The 17456-nt window shown below is 36.5% G+C and overlaps 1 protein-coding gene across 1 annotated transcript in view; it reads right to left on the reverse strand.

The window, feature by feature from the left end:
- Positions 1-2571: 2571 nt before the first annotated feature.
- The window catches only part of EDNRB (endothelin receptor type B), a 34384-nt gene continuing 19499 nt past the window's right edge, over positions 2572-17456 (reverse strand). The window contains exons 3-8 of the mRNA XM_075850261.1: positions 15620-15732; positions 14855-15059; positions 10480-10629; positions 9731-9864; positions 6743-6851; positions 2572-4568 (exon numbers count right to left, since the gene is read on the reverse strand). Coding sequence (XP_075706376.1) covers positions 4431-4568; positions 6743-6851; positions 9731-9864; positions 10480-10629; positions 14855-15059; positions 15620-15732 — 849 coding nt within the window. The 3' untranslated portion in view covers positions 2572-4430. The remainder of the gene's footprint in view (positions 4569-6742; positions 6852-9730; positions 9865-10479; positions 10630-14854; positions 15060-15619; positions 15733-17456) is intronic.

The raw sequence follows: 17456 nt of genomic DNA on the forward strand, positions 1-17456 counted from the left end.
CATGCTAGCAAAACCTTTGACAGGCTTCAACTCACATCACAACCATTTAGTGGCAACACATAGACCCATATACGGTAGCATAGACATCTCGTGACAGAGTTTCGTGAAATCATGGTTAATTTCAAATCTGGCACCAGAGATATGTTGAGACATGATGAAAGTTAAAGAAAAATACATCTTTATGCTGCCATTATCTAGGGCAGCATATTCAGCTGACAGATCGACTTTAACTTTTACATATTCTAATTCTCTAGACCCCTGAACTGAAATCAATAAAAGCAGAGTGTTTGAGAAGAATAATTTTATTATTTATTACTATATAAAGAGCATTTTTCCCTAAAAATATAACAATATAGATCCTTGGGTTATTCTTTTCTGTCTAATTGTTTCTTAGTTATATCTGCATCTGGAATACAATAACAGCTTCCGCACGATGTCACCTAGTTTTTGCATAACTACTGAATGGTGATATTGACTAGTAATACCCCTCCCCAGTACTGCTGCATTACTAAGTTAATTATCTACAAACAAGCCACTATTACAGTGAAAGGAAACATCTTGTGTATAGTATGACAATTTCCTATCCTAACATCTCAATGCATTTCTCCATTGTTCCTCTGGCTTGGCTACGGCTCTCGCTGCTGGCCTTATGCCCGCTTTAGCGCGATCCCGCTTGTTTAACCCGTTAAATGCCGCTTTCAATACAGATCGCAGCATTTAAATTACTAAAAACAGGGGGGGCGACCCCCTGTAACGTCCCAACGCCCCCCCGGCGGCGAGATTGGGGGGAGCCGTTGGTTGGCACGGCTGCCTGGGGGCCTGACGAAGTCCCCCAGGTCCGCCATCTTTGTACTCCTATGAAGCGCTGCCTCCGGCAGGGCTTCATAGGAGACTGTCAGAATCACGATATACTGTAATACATTAGTATTGCAGTATATCGTGCAAGCGATCTGACGATCGCTGGTTGGAGTCCCCTAGGGGGACTAATAAAAAAAGTAAAAATGAGTTAAATGAAGTTTTTTTTTGTGTAAAAAAAAATAAAAAAATGAAAAGTAAAAAAAAAAAACCCTTTTCCCATTTTTCCCCTAGAGCATAGTAAAACAATTAAATAAATAAACATAATTGGTATCGCCGCATCCGTAAAAGTCTGAACTATCACAATATATAATTATTTAACCCGCACGGTGAACGCCGTAAAAAAAAAATTGTAAACGCCAGAATCTCTATTTTTTGTTCACCTAATCTCCCACAAAAAATGAAATAAAAAGTGATCAAACCGTCACATTTACACCAAAATGGTATTATTAAAAACTACAGCTTATCCCGCAAAAAATAAGCCCTTATACCACTTAATCGACGGAAAAATGTAAAAGTTACAGCTCTCGGAATTTGGCGAAACAAAATAAATTTTCTTTTTTACACTTAGGTTTTTACTTGTAAAAGAAGAAAAATATAGAAAAAAACTATATATATTTGGTATCGGCGTAATCATATTGACCCATCGAATAAAATTAACATGTTGTTTTAATTGCACAATGAATTCTGTAAAAATGGCGTGCAAAAAACCATAAAGGAAACGCTGTTTTTTTCATTTTCTACCCCAAAAATAATTTTTTTTCTGTTTCCTAGTACCTTATATGGCAAAGTAAATGATGCTACAAAAAACTACAACTCGTCCCGCAAAAATCAAGCCCTCATAGTATTATATCAACGGAAAAATAAAGGCGTTATGGCTTTTGGAAGGTGGGGAGGAAAAAACAAAAATGAAAATCTGAAAAAGGGCGTGAAAGTGTTAAGATGCCATTGCCATGTGATGTCTACATGGTATAGACTGCTAGCCTGGTCAATCAGATTCCTGTCATCTGTATTTAAATGAGATGCTGGCACCATGTTATAGTCCTTTGAACTTTGCTGGCTCTCTTTCTATTGCCAGACATTTGACCTTTGAAGTTCCAGAGTACGACCCAGCTAGTTATACATCTATCGTCTTATCTTGTTCCCATTGCTGATTACCCACATGAACCCTGGTAAGCTTTGCCTCCTCATTTCATACTATAATGGCTGCATCTGCCGACCTTTCCAGAATCTGACTCTATTATTCTCTTCTGAATAGGTACCGCCTTGATCTCTCCATAAAACACCTGTCTTGATGAGTACTCTCATGTTCCCCATTGCTAGAGGTTACCATTTTTTCTGTTAACAATGTTATGCAATAAGCCTGGGAAGAACCTAGTGAAACTCAAATCCCAGGCCCAGAAGAATACTGGTGATGTGAGCTGAAGTTTATGGGAAGCGGGGGTCCAAAAGGTGGAATGTAAGATCTGCTGGCCTATCTGAATACCCTGAATATCTGCAGGACCAGAAAGCAATGCAGCAATACTCTTAAACTGACATAAAAGCATTTTGGTTTTAGTTAGACATACCCTGATATTAATACATACCACCATTTTTATAATATTTGCTCTGTATAGAACTAGTTTAGAAACATATGATAAATATTATCATATAACAGAGCGCACATACGCTGTGCATTTTGCCATTTTGCAAAATTATGTACAAAAGAATCGCAGACAATAACTAAAATAGCTTTATTGGGCACTTTATAAAGTTGCATATACTGCATTGTAAAAGTTCTATATAAAGTCACATAATTGATTCCCTTACCCAAATGAATTTTCGTCAATATATAACATAATAATATACCATGTAAGTTACTTTAGGAAATATAACAGTTTTGTGTTTACCCGTTTTGAATATAAAATGCATCTGTACAGATACAAAATAATATAATTGTGACACAAATACACTTACATACCAGCCGTAGTCCATTGCTGAGCTATTAAATCCTCTAGTTACTACAAATTATGTAATATTTTAATTAGTTTTATAATATATAAATATTTTTGTGCTCTTCTCAGGCCCACATATAGTTTGGCTGATATGACCAATAATAAGCATTTAAACTTGTAATCTGTGCATCTATGGTAGAAAGACAATGGGGAAGATTTACTAAAATTGAGCCAGAATTTTGTCGTACATGTAACAACTGTTTTAGACACTTTTTGCCCCGTGCTCAACATGGGGGCTTGGCTTAGTAGGGAAGGGTGTGGTGTCTACCAGAAAATGCTTGGCTTAAAATGCGACACCTTGTGGCTAAATTGTGCATAAAAAAACTAATGCAAACTAAGTAAACCAGTAGGTTATATAAGGAAGAGAAAAGTGTCTAATATTTCTAGCTAGATGTGACAAATTTAATCATACAACACTTTGATAAATTTGGTGCATCTTCTAACTGCCTTGTCTAAGTCTACACTATCTAAAAATTAGACAGTATTATTAAATCTGCCCCCAAAGATTTGTAAATGAAAATGCCACTGTTGCCCAAGGCCCTTTAAAGATGACTTTCAGCTCTCCTGAGATGGCTGCTTTAGTTAAATACTTTTTATGGAGCATCTAGTATTTGAACTCTGCCATGTGCCATTTCTTTGCTATTCCTCCTGGAAATGTATGACTATATTGACTACTGGGTGTTACTATTTCCCTTGTCAAAGTGACCTGTACCTCTAGACACGTACACTGTGCAATCAATGCTGACAGTCACACTGTGTGGGGACATGCCCCTTTGACAAGAGGAATGGAAACGCTCAGTTGTCAATTTATTCAAATATTTCCAGGAGGAATAACAGAAGAATGACACAATGAAGAGTTGTAAGAAAAGGTTTTAATGCATTGATATTTTATGGGGAATATAAATATTTACTAGAAAACACATGTCATGAGAGCTGACAGGTCCCTTTAAAGATGGACATCTCTAAGATGCCAATAATGGTTAAAGTATAGGGTGAATTTAAAAGTTTTTCTTCTTTGGTGATTTTGTCTATGTTTTGCAAAGTAAAATGAAACGATCTATAGACTTCTTTTTTTTGAGTAACAACCCTAAAATGTATAATACCAATAAATTACATAACAATCAATTTTCTCTAGCTAAGATCTTTTAGGAAGATGTCCCTGATTGGAGATGCTGACTCTAGGTTTTCTCATCGAGGACAACATAAGAATATTTAGTTGTGTTTTTCAGTAAGGAATATTAGGTATAAAAATCTAGTAAACATTATTTCATCCATAAAAAAACAAAAACAAAAAAAAAACAGCCCTGATATTTGACATTTTCTCTGGAACTGATACAATTCCAGGCACTTGGCAGTTCTTCAGATGATTGAGCTTCTTTTTCTAAAGTCAGAGTGACTAAACTTAGATGGAACCTGAAAGTGTCATTGCTTAAGTGCTTATGCAACACTTGTGTTGTTTTGTATTTGTTTGTAATGAGTTTGTATCAAGGAATCCAGCAACTTCACAGGACCAACTTATCAGAAGAGGCTATCTCTTTTCCATATTTTCTTGGTGGATTTCAAATAGCCATTGTACACAAATCACATTGATATGTCTTCTGTTTTATTTGCTGGGTGGAATGTCTCATATACGTGATCATGACCTTTGAACTTGATACATGACTGTTTGTCTTCCAAATTTGTTAAATCTTTGGGTTGGCACCAACAGCATAAACATGACTGAAAGAAAAAAATGAAACATATAATAATTGGTTGGTATATGAGCCTCATACGTAGAAGTCCTTTTGATGCCATGATATTTTCATAGCAGCGTGTGCATAGAAACTTTGGCTTGTGTTAATGGAATTTTTTTCTTACCAAAACAGGGATGAACCACAGGAGGGAAAAACTTACCATAGTTATCAGTTGGAAACTTTTATTTTGTTCCCTCTCAATGGAATAATTTCTCTTTAGTGGGTATAATAGAAGGGATAGTAGATCGAGTATTGGAATTGGTATTGTGGGCTCACTAGATAAAATTACTCTGAGTGATAACCCTACAGCTATACAGAATGTGTGTATGCCCACTGCATGCCCACTTCATGCCCACTGTTATTTGCATCCTGATCATATCATCAGCAATGACCAATGGGCTCTTTGTGAATTAACGAAGAAAAGAAAAAAGATAGAGCCTATCAGTGAGTGCCTAGTTGTGGTTGGGGACTCGTAGATAAAAGTTCCCCCAGCATAACATGTTTCTAATTACCTTTTCATTTGATGTTTTATTCAGGAGAAACAAGAACTTTAGACAACAAGAATGCTACATTTAATCATCTTTATAATCTTCAAATATGAAAGTGCAGAAGCCAAACAGGACATCTGATAGAAATCCTAAATATGTATTGTTAGCAGGGATAGCATTCAGCTGGTTCTTTCAAAGCAGTTGTTAAAATAACAGCTGGTTTGCAAAACTAGGGAGAAGCAAGACGCCGACCTGGGTGCCCCTTGGATTCTGTGTCCTTAGGATGTGGATACAACAGGCACTGGCAGGTGAAACTGAGCACACAATGATGCAGACAGGACCAGAGAACATGTGAGTATTGTTTTTTTTTTAGTTGGAGCGGCACTCGAGGCACCTTGTGCAGCAATGTGATTTTTATTTTTTAAGGGGGCACTATGTGTTGCAATGTGATTTTTTTTGGGGGAATGCTATATGTAACATGTATTTAAAGGGTCACTTTGTATGCCCCCGTTATTTTTTAAGAGCATTAATTTAAAGTGATTAGTGATTAAGGCCCCATGCACACGACCGTATTTTTCATCCGTAATTACGGACCCTAATTATGGACCGTAATTACGGACCCATTAATTTCTATTGGCCACTAACACCTTTCCGTATTTTGTACGGATGGGTGTCCGTGCTGAAAAAATTATAGAACCTGTCCTATTCTTGTCCTTAATTATGGCACATGCTCTCCCATAGAAGCCTATGGGCACTTCCGTAAATACGGACGACTACGGATGTGCATCTGTAAACCATCCGTATTTACAGAAGCGTTGCTCTGCAACATGTTGGTGACATCATTTTCCGCCTTCCTCTGTTTTTATAGATGCAATACGGACTGTATTTGCGGATACCGTTCCGTATATGCGGATAAAATACAGATGACTACGGATCCGTATTTACGGACAGTATTTACGGATAGATGAAAATACGGTTGGGTGCATGTGGCCTTACAGAAGCACTACATTTTTCCGGTCAATACAGAGATCTTTCTTATGAAGTTTTATACACGTCATATCAAGATAACAATAAACTTCATCTAAAGGAAAGACATTATTTATCTTCTTTTTTACTATAAGACTATGGATCAAGTTGTATGGTTGATTCATGAAATAAATATTAAAGTGATTTGGATGCTTTTTTGAAAGACAACATACTACAAGTTCTCTGCACTGGATTGTTTGAGATGGGTTGTTGCTTGAGATTAGGATACTATTGGCCGAGCATGCATGTGCTTTCAACAGGGAGAGGAGAAAAAGCTGCTGCCAGACACTTCTGGCGGCAGCTTATCTCCCATGGGAACAAAGGAGATCGTAGATTGAAATTCAACATGCCTAATCCTTCTTTCCCCTGACATCTGCCATTAGAAAATGTTGCGGCACCCCTATATACATTAGAGAGTAAGCCAGGTTATAAAGACTTTCATCTAATGTGTATGGGCACCTTAAGTGTTCTACAATTTGTTACTCATCCAATTTAGAGTTATTTACATTTGTTGTCGTTATCTCACAAAATTTTGTGACCCCATTTTTCTGCTTTAACCAAGTTGTGATTATGTTATTCAACAAAGACTACTACTGTGCATAAAATACTGTACATTAATATGAACAATGCTACCAGAATAGCTTACCTTGAAGCAGTTTTTATATTTTGTGCTAACCAAGTATAGTGCTACCGGATTAATACAGGAATTTAGATCAGCCATATTTAAGCCAATGTAGTTGACTGAGATAAGAAAACTGTGGAAAAAAGCAGAAGCAGCAAATGAACATCAGGCAATATTTTACATAACAAACAAAGGAATGACATTCTTATAACACAGATTAAACATTAAACCCTCCCACTGTACATTATTATCTGTTTTACCATATTACATTTTGTCCATAGTCACATTACAATTATACTATATGAATACATGTTGTAACAATTCAGATTATCACGAAAATCTTAGAGGTTGTCAAAGTTCTACCTATGTAATTTATACCAGTGTGTAGAAATGTGAACTTGTTATTTTCCGGTCCTCTGAGCAGGAGCGGCTTTCCGCATCATACGGTTGCCTTGGCAACTAGACTGCCCAGTCTGCCGTTGCATCTTAGGTCGCCAATTGCAAATTTTTCAGAAAATGCATTTAATGAATTGTTGCAGTGTTATTCTGGTCTCAAAATAAAGTGGAAGTGAAAAAATTATTGTGGTATTACTATAATATGCAATGTTGGCCATCCCTACTTCAGGGTGTTACTACTGGTCAACTTTGCCTGGATAAGCACTTTTTATTTGGTTTGTGGGACTATTTTTCAGATCCTTACAAACAGCCCCTCAATATGCAGGCCAAAATTTTCTAAAGCTGCCGTGTATCTCATGAAGCGCATCTCAAGACCAGCTCTGCGTATTAGGTAAAGTCGAGAATTATGGGTTACGCAGGTGACAAGTGTCTTTATAGGATAACCCTCAAAGTTTAGTTTCGGCATCAGTATAGTTTTGCAAATATACCAGGGGCTTTCCAGGAGTAGAAGGGACTGCTTTTGCAAAAAAATAAATAAAAAAAAAAGCGTTATAGGACTGAATCTAATATTTACTTGTGTGGTGCACTTGTTTCTCTATTAAGACTTTGTTATATTATAGTCATATTCTGGCTTTTCGGAATGTCTGTCATGTAATACTATATTATAGTGTTTTCTCTGACAACATCATCGGATCGAGGGGGGTTCAAAAGCCTGATTTGGCTTCATTATAAAATGGGATTATCTTAGTGAGAGTGCAGTAGTTAAAAGCAATACCAGTCTCTATTAATAATGTGAACAATACATGAAAAAATATTGGTCACAATGTACATAAACCTGGACACCACGCTTGCACTGTGTCAGTGCTCGGAAGTAGACTACACGTCGGTAAGAGATGAGAATGCACAATAATAACTGGATGTCCGGCAGACAATCCAAATAAAAGCAACTTCGTTTATTTCATCTGGTTTAAAAAAACAAGTAAAAGAGGCACGTGATAGACAAAAACACGTGTAACCTCTTCATTGCCATAATGGCCATATTATAATGAGTTTGAATACTTAAGTGAACGAACGATGAAAGTACTGTACAAGTAGAAATACCTACATGGATTCCGAGAATACATATATAAAGTATTCAAAAAGATTGCAATTGTTCTAATCAATGTAGATGGGGGCACAAGCAATATGTAGATATAGTTTTATAAGGAAGACTTGATTTAGCACATATATGCCTGTTAAAAAAAAGCACATCTCTAAGGGGAGAATGGCAGCGCTTATGTGCAAAGTTAGATGTTATTTATTTGATTATTTATTATTTATGAGTTCCTTAAATACTGATGGAAATAATTTTGATATTCTTTTTAGTAAATATACATTTAAGTCTGTCTTATAATTAAACCCTTTAGAAAACCGTGTATCCATTTTAAGGATTCACAAGGCTTCTCTATTTAATAACAGTTTCTGCCAATCCCCTCCTTTTCTAGGTTTATAGACTCCCTCCAATGCAAGAGCCTGTAGATAAGTTGTGTAACGTCTATGGCCACGGTCCGTCGTTCGGTCGTTAACCTCGAAGCAGTGGCCATGGACATCTTACCTTGCAGCAGTGTCGTCCTCCTGTGAGGCGCTGGCACTCACTTCCGGACTTCGAGTGTCTCCGGCGGGCGCGCATTTTTGCAGGAAGTCTGCAATCTAGCCCAAGATGCCCTGGGCTATAAAAAGGGCTCTGTCCTCTTGCTCTTTGCCAGAGCATTGTTTGTTACCCGTCGTTTGTCGTGCTTATGGTCTCCCAGTGTCTTCCAGTTTCCCAGTGTACATTGCTCCTGTAACCGTATCCCGTTTCCGTGCTACCTAGTTCTAGTGCCGTGCTGTGCTATTGCCGTGCTGTGCAACAGTTTACGCTTGATCGGCTACGCCTCACCTAACGACTTCCCGCCGCCTGGTCCTGGACTTGCCTGCCTCGCTACTGCCTACGATTGCCTCAGGTACCCACGCTGAACTAATTAAACTCACTACTTACCTGTTTGGCCAGCTGCCATTCCGCTACGCGGTATGGCCCACTGGGTCCACACCCCGCATCGTGACAAGTTGTATCCCCTGGTGAACAGCTAAAATATGTCTTGATGCTCCTTTGACATTGCGTTTTTTAGGGTTATGTATGTCTGCCATGTGTTAACCCTGCTTTAAATTTGGACAAACTAGCATAGGAAAATTAGCTATCAGTAAGAATCTGCTGCTTTGAAATGCGTAAGCACCACTCCTGGGAATTTGAATTTTTAAACCAGATGAAATAAAATAAATTGTTTTTATTTGCATCGTGTGCCGGACATCCACCTATTATTGTACATTCATAATGTGAAAACCAGTCAGAAAAATACACATTTTCTTAGTTAAAAATTAAAGGTAAATATGTGCCATTACTATAAAAAATTATGCGGAAAGAATGAAGCAAAAATTTGCAGCAAAATAATATGTGTGATCAAATCCTTGTAGTGATCAAAGAAAACATACACATTGAAAGCATTAAACCATTGTATTTAAATAAATACATTTTAAGCAGCAGTAATAGTAATAGAAAAAGGTAAAATAAATAATTTCACTATAAAATGTAGACTTTACCTCAGCAGTTCGCATTGCATGGTATATCCTCTGTAGTCGAATATATACCTGATCATCTTACTGAGGTGCAGAGGTAGCCAGCAAATGGCAAATACAAGTACTAGGCAAAATACAGTTTTGGCAACATCACGTCTCTGAAAGGAAAATATAACATATAACATTATTCAGTTCATTGACTTTCTTACTTTTGTTCAACAGATACAATTCATTTAGAACATTTTGAATTTATAGGAAACAGATCTCATATGCTTTGGGCTTAGGCCTTGTTCACGCAGTGCAGATTTGCGGCAGATTTTGCATGCATGTTGTAAGCCAATACCAGAATTGGATCCAGGAGAGCAGACTTATAATGCCTTATTTTATATATTTCTTCTGTTTAAGTTCCCTTTCTGGTTTTGGCTTAAAAATACATGCAAAATCTGCAACAATCAACATGTGTGAACAGGGCCTAAGAGTGAAATGATGAAGTAACGATCGCTCGTCTCCATACATAACCAAGCTTTGTGAAAGGAGCATACGAGCGCCGATCAATGAGCTGTCTTGTTATCGCCGCTCGTTTTCAAGGCCCATATCAGGCTGTGTAATATGACCTTAAGCGTCTTACACCATCAGAAGAGACAAAAGATGAATATTTTACTCAAATAAACACCGTAGCTAATTGTACAAATCTGTACTCTAATAGAGGAAAAATCTTAAGATAAGAGATGGACATTGCAGACACTTGTAAGGCAGATAATTTAGTACTGTACCTGTTTTATGTGGTCATTCAGTGAAATTGTAATTCCACTTTTCTTGCGAAGCAACTCATATGTCATCAGAGTATAAAAAATTGCAGTAACAAGCAAAGGGAGGCAAAAATAGAAGCTAAAAAGCCAAGGGTCTTTATAGGTCTTGTAAAACTGAAAGAAGAAAAATATAATATGTAAAGTACAATGAATAAATAGAGAACAATCAAAAACTTGATTCAGATGACATTATTTATATTCACTTTCACATCATTCCTTATATATTCAGAAAATGTAAAATGTAGCAAATTTGCTTTCAACAAGCACGTCAAATACTGCTCATACATTTATATAGAAATAGATATTTTAAAGGGCAAATGTAGTTTTTTTAAAGGCATTTTATAAAATTATTGCCCACAACAGATATGGCAAAATGCCTCCCCCATTAAACTCACTTTGTCAACCTTCTTCGTGTACTAGGTTCAGAGGTTAGTTATAGCATTCCTGATAATATCTCTAGTACTCTAGAATGTTTTAAATGGGTTGTCTGGGATCTAAAAATATTTTTGTTAAGAACAGGAAAGTTGATAAAAAAACAAACAATAATCATCTGCTCAATCCCAACCCCCCCCCCCCCCCTGCTCGAGCACGCCTATCTGGTGATCTCCACCAGTTTTGGTTGACCTCCCTGTATCTATGACGTGCCCATCACTGGCCTCAGTAGTGATGATAGCATGTATGGCACGAGACCGCTGGGGCCAGTGATTTACTGCAGTGTCCATGAGCATGAACGGCACGTTATCGCTGCAGGAAAGTCAACAAAGACGGAAGGGAACACCAGGGGCAGTGGCACTGGAGCTGCAGGGGATTGAACAAGTGAGAATTATCTTGTTTTTGTTCTTTTTTTTCAACTTTCTACTCTTGTCAATTTTTTTTATATTGGATAAAACCAGATATATCTAGTGATCTAAAATCCAAAAATATACCTGATGTAAAAAATAACACCAAGTAGGCAGAAAATAAAATATGTAAATCTTTATTATCCCATACGGGAGAAGTTACCCACAAAAAACATACATCTAAAATACAAAAAACTAAAAACACCCCAGAAAGGAATGTGCATCAAGTCCCACGGAAATGACCATATGATATAGCAAGATAATAACATGAGACATATGAGTGAATAGCCAGAAGATCCAATATCTAGAATGATGGCAGAATATGACTCAATATAATGCAAAGGTGTATCAAAGTCTACAAAAATCTAAGTAGATAGTCATTTACCTGAAGTGGACATGATAAGAAACACACTCCGATCCAAGGACCACCTCGACGCGCGTTTCGCTTCCTTCGTCAGGAGGTGAAGTATGCCTGATGATTCCCCTCTTAAGTACACCTCCAAATGAGGTGATGTGAAGCGGCGCATGACAGGTCACGCCCATCTCCATGCGTCAGACCATCCGCGTCACGGCCGGAAGTTCGTACCTGGAAACCAGGACTCGTTCTCAGACCTAGAGACAACTTCCGGTCTGACGCATGAGAGATCACGCGACCCGCATGCGCACCCATCAAGTACCCAACAGGTGAAGCAGGAGGCACACTGTCATAAGGGGAAAGTGTCCTAAATCCGATACTTACAACTGTCAAAAGCTATCAATAATACATATATATATGCTCACGATAATAGACCGGAATATTGCGAAAATGACATAATAGACGTAACATTAAATCCAAAATTAAATTGCTTAACAAATAATTATATAAATATATAAATATAGGTATACATGACTGACCACAATTACCCTATACATATAATGATTAAATGTGATTAGACGTAACATACAGGATCCAACATAACAAATAATGTGTATTAAAACCACCCATTAAAAATAAAATTATTATTATTTAGTTTAATTTATTTTTATAATTTCTTGTAAATATATTATATATTTAATTTTTATACTATACTACTACTGTGCACTTTATATTTATATACTATTATGGGTTTGGTCCATTTTTTGGTCCTCTGAAATTATTATTAAATTTTATTTTTAATGGGTGGTTTTAATACACATTATTTGTTATGTTATATATAAATATAAAGTGCACAGTAGTAGGTAGTTGGATTCATAGATGCTGATCCCAAAAGAAACCCATAACAATAAATCACGGGTACCGATCAGGATGAGCAGCACGGATCCAAAAATGAAGTGAAATAAAATAACACTATATTTCATACACATAAATTATTAAATATATAAAAATTAAATATATAATATATTTACAAGAAATTATAAAAATAAATTAAACTAAATAATATGTTGTTATGGGTTTCTTTTGGGATCAGCATCTATGAATCCAACTACCTACTACTGTGCACTTTATATTTATATACTATTATGGGTTTGGTCCGTTTTTTGGTCCTCTGAAATTATTATTAAATTTTATTTTTAATGGGTGGTTTTAATACACATTATTTGTTATGTTGGATCCTGTATGTTACGTCTAATCACATTTAATCATTATATGTATAGGGTAATTGTGGTCAGTCATGTATACCTATATTTATATATTTATATAATTATTTGTTAAGCAATTTAATTTTGGATTTAATGTTACGTCTATTATGTCATTTTCGCAATATTCCGGTCTATTATCGTGAGCATATATATATGTATTATTGATAGCTTTTGACAGTTGTAAGTATCGGATTTAGGACACTTTCCCCTTATGCCAGTGTGCCTCCTGCTTCACCTGTTGGGTACTTGATGGGTGCACATGCGGGTCGCGTGATCTCTCATGCGTCAGACCGGAAGTTGTCTCTAGGTCTGAGAACGAGTCCTGGTTTCCAGGTACGAACTTCCGGCCGTGACGCGGATGGTCTGACGCATGGAGATGGGCGTGACCTGTCATGCGCCGCTTCACATCACCTCATTTGGAGGTGTACTTAAGAGGGGAATCATCAGGCATACTTCACCTCCTGACGAAGGAAGCGAAACGCGCGTCGAGGTGGTCCTTGGATCAGAGTGTGTTTCTTATCATGTCCACTTCAGGTAAATGACTATCTACTTAGATTTTTGTAGACTTTGATACACCTTTGCATTATATTGAGTCATATTCTGCCATCATTCTAGATATTGGATCTTCTGGCTATTCACTCATATGTCTCATGTTATTATCTTGCTATATCATATGATCATTTCCGTGGGACTTGATGCACATTCCCTTCTGGGGTGTTTTTAGTTTTTTGTATTTTAGATGTATGTTTTTTGTGGGTAACTTCTCCCGTATGGGATAATAAAGATTTACATATTTTATTTTCTGCTTACTTGGTGTTATTTTTTACATCAGGTATATTTTTGGATTTCTGATATATCATTGTCATACCTGATGGTTTGACTTATGCTTCAAGTACAATTTCTGTTGATAATATCTAGTGATCTAGGCTGGAGAAGGTATTAACTGTATTATCTATGGTGTTCTAGGGAGGTTATGGATTAATAGGACCAAATTGCTGATGTAATAAATGTCATAATATATATTTACGGGGGTTGGAGCTTTTCTTCACATAGAGTCCAAAGCTTTTTTCGCCAAAAAGGTTAAATGTTTTCTCTTCCTACAGCCACCACTAGGGAGGGGTCTCACTGCATACATGCCTATACAGTAGTCATTAAACTCAATACTAGGTGTAAAAAACCATATATAAGTAGCTACCTCTAGTGGCGGCTGCAGGCTGGAATAATTTAATAAACTTACTCTATGTTCTCCAGAGGAGGAGGGGTTCTATGTACTAAGAACCCTATCTAGCTACACCCCTGATTCTGATTTAAAAAAAGCACATTATATGACAAAATGGGTATGGACACATTTGGGTATTTTTCTTAAATGCATTTATTTAGTGATAAAAAATTTAATCCACTTTAAGTTGATCAGAACAGAACTCAGAAAATTGCTCAGGAGCACACAGTAGCTGCTGTCAGTTGAGCCGCCAGTGCAGACCACTGACGGATTTGGCTCAGAGCAGCTTTCTGCAGCTTCAATGTAATGTGATAGATATAAGATGCAAAAGTGAAACAGTGCAGTTTTTTGAAAAAGTAAATTACAAAAGTGTTTTTTTTTTATCACTAAATAAATTCATTAAAAAAACAAAAAAAGACCACAAAGGTGTCCATAGCCCTTAAAGCAGTTCTCTAAGATATTATTCAAAATATGAGCTTCATTTTAAAACCATACATGTTTTTATATTTTCTGGATAAACGAGTTAGCTTTCAACCCTGCACTTGTAGCACTTCTGTCATGTTCTTGCAAACACTTAAATATATTTTCTGGCACAGTATATAATGGGGGTTTATTTAAATTCTACATAAAGAAATTTTACCTAATGTAAAATCCAACTTACTTCCAGGAAGTATGCAGTTTGACTTGGGTAAAACATGCAGGTTTTCATGTCTTGTCCATTATAGTCATAATGCATAACATTAAAGCCTATGGCCTCTGGGATTGCCAATATGACTGATATAATCCATATAAATGTAATCTCCAATACAGTCCATTTGGTAGCACAATTCCCACCAATGTGATTCCAGGATGCGACCGCTCTGTACCTAGATTGAAAAAAAAAAAAGAAGTGAAATCCAGCATGGGACAAAAATAGAGCGGAATTACCTGGAAATTTCACTAAATCAAGTTTCTAAAGTAATTGTCCCGTGTAGGTCTCAGACATTCATGTGCTGTTGTATTATACAAAATTATGTTTTATAGGACATACTGTACATATTCTATAACTATACATGTCAGCCTGGGCTTACATTACTCTTATGAGACTTCAGATACTGACATCTCTATGTCATCCCTATGTCAATGTCCCGATCTTGACCTTGACCTTGGTGCCAGTGTTTCAACACATCCTGAGGCTCGGCAATGGAGCATATTAATTTATGAAGTTATAATTATAAAAAATGTCTTGAGTACATCTTATAATGCACAACTTTGTATAATACAACACCGCATGAGACCCTGAAGCCCACAACGTACAACTACTCACCAAATTGCTTTTATATGTAGTATAAGGTTGTAATAGATAAATCTTCTAAAGAATTCCAATAAACAATCAGTGTGGAAATCGACTTTTATCCTCTTTTTTTTTAAAGAGATTAATTATTACCTGTCAATACTAAGTGCACACAGGCTCAGAACTGTGATTCCAACGGAGGACTTTTGCAGGAATGGCATGAGTTTGCAGATTTCAACTCCAAAAGGCCATGTTTGGGTTAAAAGCTTTGAATAAAAAAAAGAAAGAATAAGAATTAGGATTAAAATTTCATTCTTGGTCACTGTCTTTTGACCAGAGCATTTAAGTATTATAATATAAAATGCAATGTTTAAATATGTATATTTGTATCATTTATGAAAATCTATTTTAAAAAGCTATTGTGCATCATTGTGAAATTTCACACAAAGAAAAAGGATGTATTAAGGACAGTTGATAAAGTAATACTTACGTGTACCTTACGAAAAGATACAAAATAAAAGTACATTAATCTCTTAGCAGTCATATCTTGTTTCAATTATCATGAAAAGGAAGTAATATTAAAACATTTTGTGTCTAAAAATTGTGTCTCTCTTGTACTGCATTATTCAAAATACCTATAAAAAGTATTTGATTTATAAAATAAATAAATAAATAAATAAATAAATAAAAACCAAACAAATGCGTTCTCTAAACCTTGCTTTCATTAAAGTGACTTGGTAATCACACAGAACAGAGGCCAACAATCACAGTGAAGTCCAGTCACTGGAGTCAATTGAGCAAGTCAACTATATCCAGGGTTTTATTCTCTTGAAGGGGGCTTATGATAGACCGCATCCTTGTGCATGTCTTGTGTGGCACATTCACATCTTTGGCTCTTGGGTAAAATAAAGCACAATTTCAGTCTTCTAAAAAAAAATGCGCAGGGTCCTCTATAATGCTGGCCTATATATGTGTGGCTAGGGGGCATGAAAGTAACCCATATGTAATATGGGGAAAAAAATTGGGGGAAAGTAGGTATAATATACCTACTGTTAATTTTGATGAATGTAGAATTATGTTGGAAGGCAAAAAAAACTATTAGACCTTATAGTTAAGTCTTGATTTTTAACATTATCAATAATTTATTTCTCACTAGTCAATGAGACTCTTTTATAACCATGTTGTCAGTAGGTTAAGGGCGTACACTGAAAGTTCTGAAAGAGTTTTTGTCCCCAAAGACTTTTATGGTATATTAACTAAATGTGCCATAAAACCCTAACTGCTGAGACCCAATGCTAAAGCGGAAAGTGGCCACGTGTAAACATTGCAGCCGCGGCTTAGCCGGTATATGCCCCCCTTTCGTTCTTCAATGAACGGAGCAAAGATCTGTAGAGCAGCCACGTAATTTATAATAAATCATAGCACAGACAGTAATAATTTATACATAGTAACATATGCACCTCTAAATGCTACAGAACCTCAACTGCTAGCCAGGTTATGTTAATGTTTAAAATACATGAAAACTTTGTAGATCAAAGCACCTTCCTTTGATGTATTTCAAAGCAGCATTTATCTAATGCAGTTCAACTGGTAAAATACTTAAACTCTTCCTTAAAGGGAACCTGTCACCAGCATTTCACCTATTGAACTTTACTTCTCCCTCACTAGCTACTGCTATAAAAAGTTCACTGCCGTTATCCCCTCTCCTAAACTCCTCCTCCGACTGTAAATAACGGTCTGCAAACGTTTTGCGCCTTTTATCGTAATAATCCGGTGTCCCTTTGTGCGCACACACCAGAGGAGGACATCAATGCACAAGCGCGGGATGTTGTGTGCTGGGGGAAGGCGAGGAGCTGTCAATCAAAAGTAAGAAGGTGAGGTAAACTCGGAAAGACTTGAGGAATGAAGATTTGACTCTTTTCAAAACGAAGATTTGACTCTTTTCAAATGAAGATCTGACTCTTTTATGCTCATTAGCATACGGTGTGGG

The sequence above is a fragment of the Rhinoderma darwinii genome, chromosome 2 (assembly GCF_050947455.1).
Source record: "Rhinoderma darwinii isolate aRhiDar2 chromosome 2, aRhiDar2.hap1, whole genome shotgun sequence".
NCBI lineage: Eukaryota > Metazoa > Chordata > Amphibia > Anura > Rhinodermatidae > Rhinoderma > Rhinoderma darwinii.